The 13321-nt window shown below is 52.7% G+C and overlaps 1 protein-coding gene across 9 annotated transcripts in view; it reads right to left on the bottom strand.

The window, feature by feature from the left end:
• Nucleotides 1-13321, bottom strand: part of MAPT (microtubule-associated protein tau) — an 87623-nt gene that overhangs the window by 32615 nt on the left and 41687 nt on the right. For 3 of the 9 annotated variants that reach the window (XM_014531928.1, XM_014531931.1, XM_014531944.1), the window contains exons 2-4: nt 7277-7348; nt 4649-4735; nt 858-923 (exon numbers count right to left, since the gene is read on the bottom strand). In XM_014531928.1, the coding sequence (XP_014387414.1) occupies nt 858-923; nt 4649-4735; nt 7277-7348 (225 nt within the window). Of the gene's footprint in view, nt 1-37; nt 53-857; nt 924-4648; nt 4736-7276; nt 7349-13321 lie in introns of all 9 variants that reach the window. The other 6 variants (XM_014531937.1, XM_014531940.1, XM_014531949.1 and 3 more) reach the window with 3 other exon arrangements.

Raw genomic sequence — 13321 nt, 5'->3', positions numbered from 1 at the left:
GGGGGGGGGGGGGGGGGGGGGGGGGCGGGGTGAGCACCTCCCCTCTGTGGGCCTGTTTTCTCACCTTGGACCTGGTGAGTTCCAGGGCCCATCTAGCATTGGTGTTAGGCCCAGACACTTCCTAAAGCCAGGTGGCCTCAGTGGTGGTGCTAACCATTGGCTAAATCCCATATCACTTTCTGGAGAAAAAAACAGAGCACCTAGTTCCTAGCTATTTTGCAATCTAGAAGCTTCCACATTACACAGTAGATGCTGAAGTTCATTTATGCAGCAAATGACAGCCAACAAACCCAGCCTGCATTGTCTCAGAGGTCTCCATTTCCTAAGAAGAATCTCTAGGACTTAAAAAAATTAAGTTCTTAAAGGTCGTATGCTAAATGATTACAGAAAGTTGCTTTTCTTGAACACAGCAGTTTTGGTTCCTGAGAAGAAAATCATAATAGGGTTTGAAGTTTGCACAGAAGAAAATGGAAAAGAAATGGCCTGTTGGGGATCTGGTTGGGGCCTTGCTCCTGGGACAGACCAGAGGGCACAGCCTGCAGGGAGAACCGCCCGTCACACATCTTTGCGTTTCTGTTGGATATTCATTCCCTCTTCCCCAAGTGGGACAAGGCCAGCTTTTTTTCAGAACACTAAACACTTTAGGGTTGACTCAGAAATAGTGCTGGGAAAAACATGTTAGAGCTCTTTCTAGATCCGCACAGCCCAACTTTAATAAGTACCACCCCCTAAAAATCTGCTGGGCCTGTGACGTAGGGCCCAGGCCCAAATTCTCTTTTCAGAGTCGAGTCCGCCTGAGACTTGCCATCTCCCTCCTCCCAACCCCCAAGGCTTGGCAGGCAATTCCAGCCACTGACCTTGAGTCACATGTCCAGCCGCTTGGTCTTCCAGGTTGGGGGTGTCTCCGATGCCTGCTTCTTCAGCTGGTTTATGTGTCGGCAAATGAAGGAGAGAAGAGCAGAGACAGTTACTGTGTGCTAACAACAAAGCTCTCCGCACCTCCCAGTCGTTTTCTGAAAACATTAAAAAAAAAGAGGCACCTTTACCAGTACCGAGGGGCTGTCCCCTTGACTCGCTGAACATGTTATTGCTGGGGATGTTGACTACACAAACCCCTTACACTGTACAGGTGACCTCAGTCCGGTAGGAAAGACCTTCCCCACAGTGGGCCAAGGGTTCTGAGGGCCCCACTGGACAAAGACACACAGGATGAGTGAGGTCAAAGGAGCAATTTGCTGCCAGGCACGGCCATGGGACCCATGTCCGGGTGTTGGGTCCCAGCCCCAGCTCGGGGCAGAGGTGGAGGGAAGGGCTAGGCCTGGGCTGTGGAGTCAGGCTGGGACTCACACCCAGGTGCCATTATTGACTTAACCTGTGCGTCTCCATTTCCTTACCTAGAACCCCAAGGTGACGATACCAGTTCTACTCCCACAGGAGAGCGGTGAGGATTAACACAAGAATTTGTGTGAACGTGTTTAGCAAAGCGCCTGGCATATAGCAGGTGACCCAGAGCTGTTTGGTTTCTTTTCTCCCAACCACGGGAAACCCTTGAACTGCATGCCCAGAATAGGCGCCTCCTGGTTCGAGGGAGACCAGCAGTGCCAGTGATAGCTTTGGGGCATCTTGGGCTCCTGCTTAGCAGCTGAGCCCAAACACAGAAGACTGAGCAAAGGTTTCTGCACATTTCAATGGTGCTGAAATCAATAAGCTTTAATGCAATGCCAATTTCAGCCTCATAATAAATCAGGATACTGCTACAGGACAGTGAGTATAACTGTCCAGAAGAAAGAGCCTACAAGACCAGTCAGCCAACCACTCCCACGCGCTGGCCTCAGGAGCCCAGTGACAGAGAGCCCCCGCCCCCCGAGAAATGCCTGTATGCTGTTGGCTGGGCCACCAGTCTTTTCTCCCACACCTGCAATGACTCAGCCTCTACACCTAAGACAGAAATGACAGGTTACCATCCCTGGCCACACGGGCCCACCACAGAGAGCACGGAGGAGGGAAGGGGAAGACTCCCTGGTCTCCGGATAGGCCCGTGACGGCCTTGTAAACACCCGCCCACTGGCTGTCTCAGGGCAGCTGTGGTGAGGGGGGCCGAGGTGAGCTCAGGAAACGCCCCATCTACCAGCTCATAGCACAACTGCCCTCTGGGCCCCCGAGCTGACACTGTGCTGCCCGTGAGGTCTAATGGTGACAACTCCATGTCATTTGACGATACTGTCCGGGAGGCGCAGCTCCAAACATAGATTCGGTCTGAGTTTCTGTTGAGGTTATGGAAGGAAAACTCAGGGACGGCAAGTCCCGCTGAACGGCACAGATCCGGGAGACAGAGCACACGACAGGCATGCCAGGATGATGTCACCATCGTGGCCCCGGGAAGTCGGCAGCTTCCACAGGCCAGCGCAGAGCTGTGATAGCCTGGCCCTGGCACCAGCTTGAAATTGGAGGGTGCCGAGAACTCTGACGACCCCCAATGCCAGCAAGGGAGGCCTCCGAGAAGTCAGAGGGAGGGAGGGCATGTGCTGGCCCAGCACATCACTATACGGCCTCTCTGTATCCCTGAAGCCCCAAGAGGCAGGGGCTCCCACCCCAGCACGGCAGTGATTCTTGCAGTGGGGCAGCCACACTGCACCCCCAATAGGACCTCAAATGACAAGTGTTCAGGGGGATACCAAGATACAGCAAATGGAACCTGCCAGTTGAGGTGCCAAGCAAAGGTGCATATTGTCCAAGTCAACAGCTGAGCCTCTAACACCTTCTGCCTCGTGAGGAGGCAAGAGGATGGAGGGGAGGGTATCTCTGAGGAGGGTTTCTTTAGAAAGAACAGATTGGGGGGGTTGGTCGTGTAGACACCTCCCCCACCTCAGTCCCAGTGAAAGGGGTTCAAGGCACCCCTTGGAGACCCTTGGTGAGTGTCCTCTATGGTTAGCGCCATGGTGGGCACTGTCAGAACCCTACCTCGGAGAGTAGAGGAGGGGAGAGGCTAGTCCTGCTTTGGAGGGTGGACAAGGAATATGGTGGAGGCCCTGCTGTCAGTCTGCAAACCACAGTTTGGGCAGAGAATGTCCGTGTGTCTCCCTTAGCGCTCCTCTGGGTCAGGGCAGCGTCCGTGTGGGGATGCTCTAGACTACGTCCAGCAGGTCCCCAGCTGGAGCAAGCGCCTCTGCAGAGGTGAGGCTGCAGGTAGATCGCCAGCCCCCAAGGAACAGCGGAGAGGAAATGTCTGCCTGAATCAAGTGCAGGGAGGAACCTTCGGGGGGATGACCAGGTGGGAGGAGACGGGAAGAATTGAAAAAAGGTCCCCATAGAGAGAGTCAGCTTTAAACTCCGCAGAGAGCGTGCAGGCAGCGGCCCTCGCAGTGCCAGCCAGGAAGGCTCTTCCTGCCTCCCATCCTCCCCCTCCCCAGCCCAGAGGGGAGGGGCTGCAGCCTTGAATGAGCTCTGACCTTTGCATGGAGTGGACCTTCTGATCGGCATTTGCAGACTGTGTTTTGTGATTAATGAGACGAAAATCTTTTTGATTACCTAGGAGTGATGGAAAGTGGGCTACAGTGTTCACCCCGGGCAGGGGAAGGGCCCCCATTGGATAAAGAGTGAGGGACAAACACCAGGGGACTCATGATCTCATCCCACGAGTCCTTTCTTGGCCTTCAAACCATCTTCCCTGTCAAGGATGAGGCCTGCCGGGCTTCGAGAACATTCCTCTCCACCCATCTCAGAGGACCAACTCCAAAAGCCGAAGCTGCTTGGAAGCGTGGCCCTGCTTGGCCCGGCGTGGGGTTCCCACGCGTGGGGCCCTGAGGAAGGCTGTGGCTTCCCACGTGGCTGCGGTGAGCACCGTCCTTAGGAAGGAAAGACACTCCTGCCTGGGACAGGTCCCCACTCCCCATTGCTGGTGAAATCCTGTCCAGAATTCTTCTGCGTTTCTTGTCGATCACGCTCCCATAACCAAGCACCTGTGGGGTCTGCACGTCAGCCCAGGGGAGGGGACGCGAAGGAAAATACAGCGGGAGCTCCGGGCTGGGCTAGCCGTGTCCTCAGGGCCCCGGCAGCTCTCGGTGACTCTGGTGGCCCCGAGTCCGGGGCTATTTCTGGTCGGTGCCTAGATGTCCGAGCTCTTCCCCATCACCGTGTGGACAGGACAGCGGCGTCATGCCTGTTCCGTGCAGACACGTGTGACAGGAGGGACGCAGGACTGGATGCTGGATTATATGCTGAACTCCTCAGGGCTTGTCCTCCAAAGGTGTGGGTCGGCCATCTGGGCCCTGCTGCACACCCAGTGCTGCTGGCGGCAAACCGGCCCCTGAGGGTGAGCCTGTCGCTGGGCAGCGTCTGCGGGAGGGTGGACTGACTCGGGTGAAGGCAGGGTCTGCCGCCAGCCTGCCTCGGCGCACCCTGCGGAGCGGATGCGCTGACGGGACAGGGAGGAGAAGCTAGAAGGGAGGCACGAGGTCCTCTCCCCCGGGAGGCTGGCAGACGGCCATGGAAGCAGCGGGACATCCAGGCGTCAAGCTGAGAACACCCCAATTGTCCCAGGAGCCGGTGTCCGCCCACATTCCCGCCTCACTCTGAGATGAGCACAACCCCACGCACACCCTTTCCTGCAGCAGATCAGCCGGGAACCCAGCCCTGGGGTCACCCTCACCTGTGGTTCCTTCTGGGATCTCCGTGTGGGGCTGAGCGGCTGCTTGCTTGCCGGGGCCTCCCTCATCCACTAGGGGCGCTGTCACGTCTGGAAACCACTGAAAATCACCTTTGGGGGGCCCGGGATGAGCCGTGCCAAGCCCCTCACCTTGCTTCGTGTGCGGCAGCAGGGCAGGGAGGGGAGGCAGGAGGGAACTCAGCCGCATGCAAAAAAGCCACACCACAAAGCAGGTCCAGAGCCACCCTGTCTGACATCTCCCGGGAAGCACATTAATATTCTGCTTGAGTGGCACCGGCCCATGAGACGCCCAGGCCCTCTGCCAGGAAAGCCAGGGACAGCCCTGTGTAGGCACGCAGCGCAAGAGACTGCTGGGGACGGTCCCAGGGAGAGGTGAAGAAGAGATGTTGAAAATCAGATGACTGTTCACAGATGTCTGATCCTTAAGGTGGTGCAGGACAGGAACTGGGACTAAGGCAGGGCAGGAACTCTGGGGTTAGGGATAGGGTCTACGGCTTTGCTGTGAGTCCTTTGTCCTCGTTGGGCCTCAGTTTCCTCATCTGCAAAATGGGAGTATCAACTCCAGGTGGCCTCCAAGGTTTCCTCCAGCTGGCCCTTTCCCCGAGCCCATGACCCCTGGGTAAGGAGCACAGAGTCCCCTGGGTAGTGAGGAGCAGGCCTGTGCTGTCCGGGGTCAGGTGCTTGACCACAGGACTGGGGCGGGGCCACCTTCAGAGCAGAGTCTGGAGGTGGAGACCCCCCACCAGGAGTTGCTGTCGGTCCCTCACTAAGGTGAAGGCTTCCAATCGGCATTGGTCCCCGAGCAATGCCCTGGCACACTCCCAGGCGGTTCTGGGTGAACATAAGGAGTTGTCAGTGCGGGAAGCTGTCCAAGGGCCTGATCAGTTTAGACAACTGGAGTCCATTTTAATTACGGTCTCGGGAGCAGGCAGAGCAGCCCGGCCCAGCACGGCCCCTTCCCTGCCGGGTGGGAGCTGAGCTCTTGGGACCCACACATGCACAGGGTCCCCAGAGCAGCGAGACTTGTTGGAAGATTCTTCCAGAACACCGTTGATGGGACACTGAAAACCATGATGTGGAAGGCTGGCCTGGGTTCTGGCATTAGCGTTTCAGGACTTTCTCAGGGAGGTAGGCAACTTGTGCAACTGTCCTAACAAGATCAGCAGGATGTGTCTTGCATCACTGGCTCTAAGGAGAGAAAAGAGCATTTGGCCTGGTATTCTCTTCACTGGGCTGAGAACCTGGGGGTGGGGGAAGGGCCATGCCCACTGTGTCAGATGCACCCTTAGACCAAGCAGTTGGCAGGCACTTGACAGTCACTTTCAGAATTCATCCAAGGTGGCTGCTGGGGCCAGGTTCCCATCCTGTGACACACAGGTGCAGTAATGGGCAGGGCCCGGAGCAGTGCTGAGAACAGAACCGGGAACCTCCTTGGGGAGGATGAAGAGATGAAGGTGCAGATACCACGGACAGGTTGCTCGGAAGCCATTCTCAAGTCCCTTGTCCCTTGATTTCTCCTACTGAAGAGGCTGTAAAGCAAAACACCTGGTGGCCCAGTCTCCCTTCCAGACAGGGGTGGGCCGTGAGACTCGGTTCTGACAAATGAGACACAAGCAGAAGCCGGCCGGGTGGGGCTTGCAGAAAACCTTGTGCTTTCCTAATTAAAAGAGAACACTTTGGATGTCAGGGCTCTTTTGGCCACTTTGCTTTGCTACTTTCTTTCTGTTTCGAAGGCAGATGTGATGCCTGGAAGTGCAGCAGCCATATCGTAACCATGAGGCAATATAGCCATACAGGGTGGCAGAAGATAAAGACGGCGGAACACTGATGAGACGGGGGACTGCCCAAATCTGGGTATCTTATCATGTGAGACAAATAAACCTCTTCAGGTATATGCCTCCGTTCCTTGGGTTTTCCTTGACCTGCAATCAAATTCAGTCTTGACTGACATAGATGGGAAGCAAGAGAAGGGGGTCAAAATCGGGACCAAGGAGCACCCCAGGAAATACATGAGGAGCTTTATAGTAACCTGGACAGCAAATGTCTAGAGAGAACAGGTCGGAAGATGGGCTGGAACTAACATGTTGGCCAATGTCCAGAGGCCCAGCCAAGCCCATTGCTCAAACCCAGAAGGACACTAAACCAAGACCAGTCCCAAAGTGTGAGCTTGGAGCCAGGCATTGACTTGCTCCTTTCCTCAGCCACACGGCTGCTCTGGGACCTGGTGGCTCATGAAAGAGTGAGCTGGGTGGGGCTTTTGCAGAAGTTTGGGGAGGTCAATGGATATGAAGCAGGGGCTTTGAGGAGTTGCTTTGCCACAGACCCCAGTCTCTGCAAGTGTGGCTGCCTCAAAGCACCCACACGATGAAGGTGCCCATACCTGGCACCAGCGAGCAAGGCATCAAAGCAGGGCTTGGCTCCGCCAGCATTCCTGAGCCAAGCCTGAGCCATCCTGCAAAGCACTGAGCGAGCGTATCTCTCAGCCAGAGGGAGAGGCAACAGCAATGCAGCCAGGAAGGGTGGCACACATGGGCGCAAAGCACGGCGACACGCAGGCTGGTGCATGGGAGGAGCTGGCTGGATGGAGCAATGAGAGGAAGGAGGCCCCACCTTTGGCTGTCGGAGTGCTCTTAGCATCAGCGGTTTCAGATCTGTCACCGGTGGGGGTCCGCAGGGGAGGCTCTGGAACATACACAGTGAGTCCCTCAGAATGGCCGCCTCTCCCACCCGCCCTTTGGACCTCAGGAGGAACTCAGGAGCAGTTTGTTTTGAAGCCAAAAGTCACTCAGTATGGAAGCCAGAGGGATGGACCGTGGCTGTATGATAAAACCACAAAGAGGCCCAACTCCCTACTCCCCCTCCCCCCCAAACACAATGGTGCCCCACACCAGGGTCATTGGGCATAGACACAGGTGAGAAGTAGTTGGTCTTGGCGAGAGGAGACAGTGCCTTTTAATCAGCTTGTGGTTCCAGCTGAGGCAGGGCTCTCCTGACAAATGGCGGCAGATACCAAAAAGCTATGCCCCGAGGACCTGGGGCCTCATCTTTCCTTGCCGGGGAGACTCATGGGAGAGCACTGCCATTAACGAGGGGCAAGCAGAAAACACTCAGTGCTCCAACTCCTTCCTCTGAAAAGGAAGTAGCTCAGGGCAGACCCAGTGCCCGCTTCTAACTGGACAACCGGTGCCTGGACTCCAGCCAGCTCCTCTCATGGAAGGGTCTCTAAGTACGGGCTAACCAGCCTTGAGTGACACCTGGAATGTCAGCCTTAGTTACTTGGAAGAAAACTGTCCTTTCAGAACCGGAAGCCAGGAAGCTCTGGCGCCCTCTGGGAGAGCCACTCCACCCAGGGTGGGGGCAGCCGGGGGGTCGGTTTCATGACAGGGGGCTGGTTCTGTGCACGAAACAGATGAAAAAAGGCAAGTGGAGTCCTAGGGCACCGTGGGGTCAGATACCCCGGACCCTTTGCTAAAACGCTGTCCTGGGACACCAGCCCTGGCTGCGCCCATCCAGTCAAAGAAGCGCTAATTCTAAACAAGCCGCCAGCAGATGTAGTTCCCTGGTCCCGGAGCTTGCAAAAACCTGCAAACGTCATGCAGACTGTCTGCGGAGTCATTACTAACCAGCCTTGACTGGCAGGGCGCCGGGACACCAGCCCTGGCTGCGCCCATCCAGTCAAAGAAGCACTAATTCTAAACAAGCCACCAGCAGATGCAGTTCCCTGGTCCTGGAGCTTGCAAAAACCTGCAAACGTCATGCAGATTGTCTTCGGAGTCTTATTACTAACCAGCCTTGACTGGCAGGGCGCCGACACATATGGGCGTGACCGGGTCTCTAGCAACTTGTCCCCAAACACCCCTGCCCCCAATCTGTCCTCAGCCTGAAACCCTTATCATCTGCGTTATCCTTGTTAAATTTCTTGGAGGTGGGAAGGAAGGGGAAGGGCTTCTTCTGAGTATCTTATCTAGAAGGTATAACCAGTTAACTCATTAAACACCTTTTCATTCATTACAGTGATGGCGAACCTTTTGAGCTCGGCGTGTCAGCATTTTGAAAAACCCTAACTTAACTTTGGTCACATATGGGCGTGACCGGGTCTCTAGCAACTTGTCCCCAAACACCCCTGCCCCCAATCTGTCCTCAGCCTGAAACCCTTATCATCTGCGTTATCCTTGTTAAATTTCTTGGAGGTGGGAAGGAAGGGGAAGGGCTTCTTCCGAGTATCTTATCTAGAAGGTATAACCAGTTAACCCATTAAACACCTTTTCATTCATTAGGGTGTCTTATTTGATCCGTCAGCCAACTTGCACCCTTTGCAGCTCTCTTTGGCTGCATCTAGTCCTTTCCCAATGGTTAGCACTTAGATACCCTCTGCCTAGTATTTTACATGTGGTTTCCTGTCATGACCCAAAGCAGTCTCTGTCACTTATCTAAAGTGTCGCAGGTCAAGTGGCACCTCTGCCAAGGGGCACTCCTTGCTCCCCATATAAAACAACTCGTTCTAAGTCCTTAGCAGCAAGAACAAGCCCGATGAGGACTGTGGAAATCTTTCAGGTATTACTGCTTCCTTGGCAAGTATATTCTCCGGGTAAGCAAACTACCTCCAAATGCTTTCCTTTCCCAGCAGGGACAAAAAGGTTGGCCCCTTAAAACTCGCATATAAGTTGACCCTTAGACAACACGATTTGAACTGCGTGGGTCCACTCACATGTGGCTTTGTTTCAGTAAATACTGTAAATGTATGTTCTCTCCCTTATGATTTCCTCAATAACATTTTCTTTTCTCCAGCTTCCTTTTATTGAAAGAATACAGCATGTAACATAGAACATAAAACAGGTGTTAATCGACTATTTATGTTATCAGTAAGGCTTATGGTCAAACAGTAGGCTGTCAGTAGTTAAGTTTTTTTTTGGGGGGGGGTCAAAAGTTATATATGTATTTTTGATGACTTGGGGAGTTGGCACCCCAAACTCCCAAGTTGTTCAAGGGTCAGCTGTATATATATTATAATATGTCTGTTTGGGCCTAGAACTTCTGATCATGTTTTATGTGAAAGAATGGAGTAGTTTTAGCGAATATACTTTAGGCAACTCCGAGACAAAATAACTCAGTCAGCTGATTCTTACTGTACAAATTGAATTTAGTTTTCCCTTTAAAAAATAAGACTGGTGAAAACTGCTTTTTTTTTTCTGGACTTAAAAAAAAATGAGCTTTTAATTTGAGAACAGTTTTAGATTCACAGTAAAATTGCAAAGATAGGACAGAGAGTGTACCCCAAACCCAGTTTCCCCATTATTCACATCCTTCATTATTATGGTACATTTGTTGTAACATAATCTATATTTTTCACTTAATTTTTAAACCAGGCAACCCTAAATAGAGCATCATTTTTCATTGGCAGAATTCATCCGGGGCAAAATTCAGCATGTTGTGATTCTAAGTTGGATTCCATCCGTGAGAGTTTAATAAAGTTTAATAACTGAAGTTCCACGGGGACCTGGCAGAGAGTGATGAGAGGCGTGCGGGGCGGGGGCTGGTGGGCATGTGTGGGCTCAGGTCCTCAGACGAGGGAGCGCTTAGGGCCCAGCAGCCCTCCACAAAGAGCTGAAACTTAGCAACTAGGGCTGGAGCCAGGCTGTGGCCTGCGGGGAGGTCAGAATGCACATTTCTTGTTACCATGACACCAGGTAGGGAGTTCAAGGGCCCATTGGGAACCCATTCCCCACCCCCACCCGCATTCCTCCCCTCCCATCACTCTTTCTGGCTGGGCAGCCTCTGAGCCCAGGGACAGCAGGCCCACTCTGCCTCCACTTCCTCCAACCTGGAGCCCACGTGTCTAATTTCCAAGCTCCTGTGACTCCAATGTGTTCTCTGCTTAAACACATACAGAGAGGCCAGCCTTTGAAATAAGGCCTCCAGTGAGTCCGGAAACCTTTCCAAGACAGAGACTGTTGTTCCTGCACCCAGGGTACCTCCTGGCGACCTGCCTCCTCCAGGGAGCCCTCCTGGATAGATGCACCCAGAAAAGGTCGTTTCCCACCTAGGAGCTGCACCGCTTCTATTCACCATCACACACCCCAGGCTGCAAAGTGTTCTTAAAATTATTTTTACCACTAAAAGAGGAAGTAGACTGCTTGCCATTTTGTCTCCTTAGGAGTAGGTCTGGAGGGCAGGGGCAGGGTCCTCCTCACACTGAGGCCAGCTCGGTGCTCCCACATATGGGCGTGACCGGGTCTCTAGCAACTTGTCCCCAAACACCCCTGCCCCCAATCTGTCCTCAGCCTGAAACCCTTATCATCTGCGTTATCCTTGTTAAATTTCTTGGAGGTGGGAAGGAAGGGGAAGGGCTTCTTCCGAGTATCTTATCTAGAAGGTATAACCAGTTAACCCATTAAACACCTTTTCATTCATTAGGGTGTCTTATTTGATCCGTCAGCCAACTTGCACCCTTTGCAGCTCTCTTTGGCTGCATCTAGTCCTTTCCCAATGGTTAGCACTTAGATACCCTCTGCCTAGTATTTTACATGTGGTTTCCTGTCATGACCCAAAGCAGTCTCTGTCACTTATCTAAAGTGTCGCAGGTCAAGTGGCACCTCTGCCAAGGGGCACTCCTTGCTCCCCATATAAAACAACTCGTTCTAAGTCCTTAGCAGCAAGAACAAGCCCGATGAGAACTATGGAAATCTTTCAGGTATTACTGCTTCCTTGGCAAGTATATTCTCCGGGTAAGCAAACTACCTCCAAATGCTTTCCTTTCCCAGCAGGGACAAAAAGGTTGGCCCCTTAAAACTCGCATATAAGTTGACCCTTAGACAACACGATTTGAACTGCGTGGGTCCACTCACATGTGGCTTTGTTTCAGTAAATACTGTAAATGTATGTTCTCTCCCTTATGATTTCCTCAATAACATTTTCTTTTCTCCAGCTTCCTTTTATTGAAAGAATACAGCATGTAACATAGAACATAAAACAGGTGTTAATCGACTATTTATGTTATCAGTAAGGCTTATGGTCAAACAGTAGGCTGTCAGTAGTTAAGTTTTTTTTTGGGGGGGGGTCAAAAGTTATATATGTATTTTTGATGACTTGGGGAGTTGGCACCCCAAACTCCCAAGTTGTTCAAGGGTCAGCTGTATATATATTATAATATGTCTGTTTGGGCCTAGAACTTCTGATCATGTTTTATGTGAAAGAATGAGCAACTTGTCCCCAAACACCCCTGCCCCCAATCTGTCCTCAGCCTGAAACCCTTATCATCTGCGTTATCCTTGTTAAATTTCTTGGAGGTGGGAAGGAAGGGGAAGGGCTTCTTCCGAGTATCTTATCTAGAAGGTATAACCAGTTAACCCATTAAACACCTTTTCATTCATTAGGGTGTCTTATTTGATCCGTCAGCCAACTTGCACCCTTTGCAGCTCTCTTTGGCTGCATCTAGTCCTTTCCCAATATTTAGCACTTAGATAACGCTCTGCCTAGTATTTTACATGTGGTTTCCTGTCATGACCCAAAGCAGTCTCTGTCACTTATCTAAAGTGTCACAGGTCAAGTGGCACCTCTGCCAAGGGGCACCCCTTGCTCCCCATATAAAAACAACTCGTTCTAAGTCCTTAGCAGCAAGAACAAGCCCGATGAGGACTGTGGAAATCTTTCAGGTATTACTGCTTCCTTGGCAAGTATATTCTCCGGGTAAGCAAACTACCTCCAAATGCTTTCCTTTCCCAGCAGGGACAAAAAGGTTGGCCCCTTAAAACTCGCATATAAGTTGACCCTTAGACAACACGATTTGAACTGCGTGGGTCCACTCACATGTGGCTTTGTTTCAGTAAATACTGTAAATGTATGTTCTCTCCCTTATGATTTCCTCAATAACATTTTCTTTTCTCCAGCTTCCTTTTATTGAAAGAATACAGCATGTAACATAGAACATAAAACAGGTGTTAATCCTCGACTATTTATGTTATCAGTAAGGCTTATGGTCAAACAGTAGGCTGTCAGTAAAGTTTTTTTTGGGGGGGTCAAAAGTTATATATGTATTTTCAATGACTTAGGGGGTTGGCACCCCAAACTCCCAAGTTGTTCAAGGGTCAGCTGTATATATATTATAACTAGAGGCCCGGTGCACGATATTCGTGCACTGTTGGGGGGGACCCTCAGCCCGGCCTGTGCCCCCTCGCAGTCTGGGACCCCTCGCTCCTTACCGCCCGCCTGCAGTGGAGGTGGTGGGAGAGGCTCCCGCCACCACCGCGGTGCTCGCCAGCTGTGAGCCTGGCTCCTGGCTGAGCGGTGGTCCCCCTGTGGGAGCGCACTGACCACCAGGGGGGAGCTTCTGCGTTGAGCGTCTGCCCCCGGTGGTCAGTGCACATCATAGCAACCGGTCGTTCCACCGTTTGGTTGATTTGCATATTATGCTTTTATTATATAGGACTAGAGGCCCGGGGCACAAAAATTTGTGCACTCGGGGGAAGGGGGGTCCCTCAGCCCGGCCTGTGCCCTCTCGCAGTCTGGGACCCCTCAGGAGATAACAACCTGCTGGCTTAGGCCTGCTCCCAGGTGGCAGAGGGCAGGCCCAATCCCTAGGTGCAGCCCCTGGTCAGGCTCAGAGCAGGGCCGATTGGGGAGTTGGGGCGCCACCCCCTGTCATGCACAGAGCAGGGC

The sequence above is a fragment of the Myotis brandtii genome, unplaced genomic scaffold (assembly GCF_000412655.1).
Source record: "Myotis brandtii unplaced genomic scaffold, ASM41265v1 scaffold120, whole genome shotgun sequence".
Taxonomy (NCBI): Eukaryota; Metazoa; Chordata; class Mammalia; order Chiroptera; family Vespertilionidae; genus Myotis; species Myotis brandtii.
The sequence above is the reverse complement of the archived record's forward strand: the minus strand, read 5'-3'. Positions and strand labels throughout refer to the sequence as shown.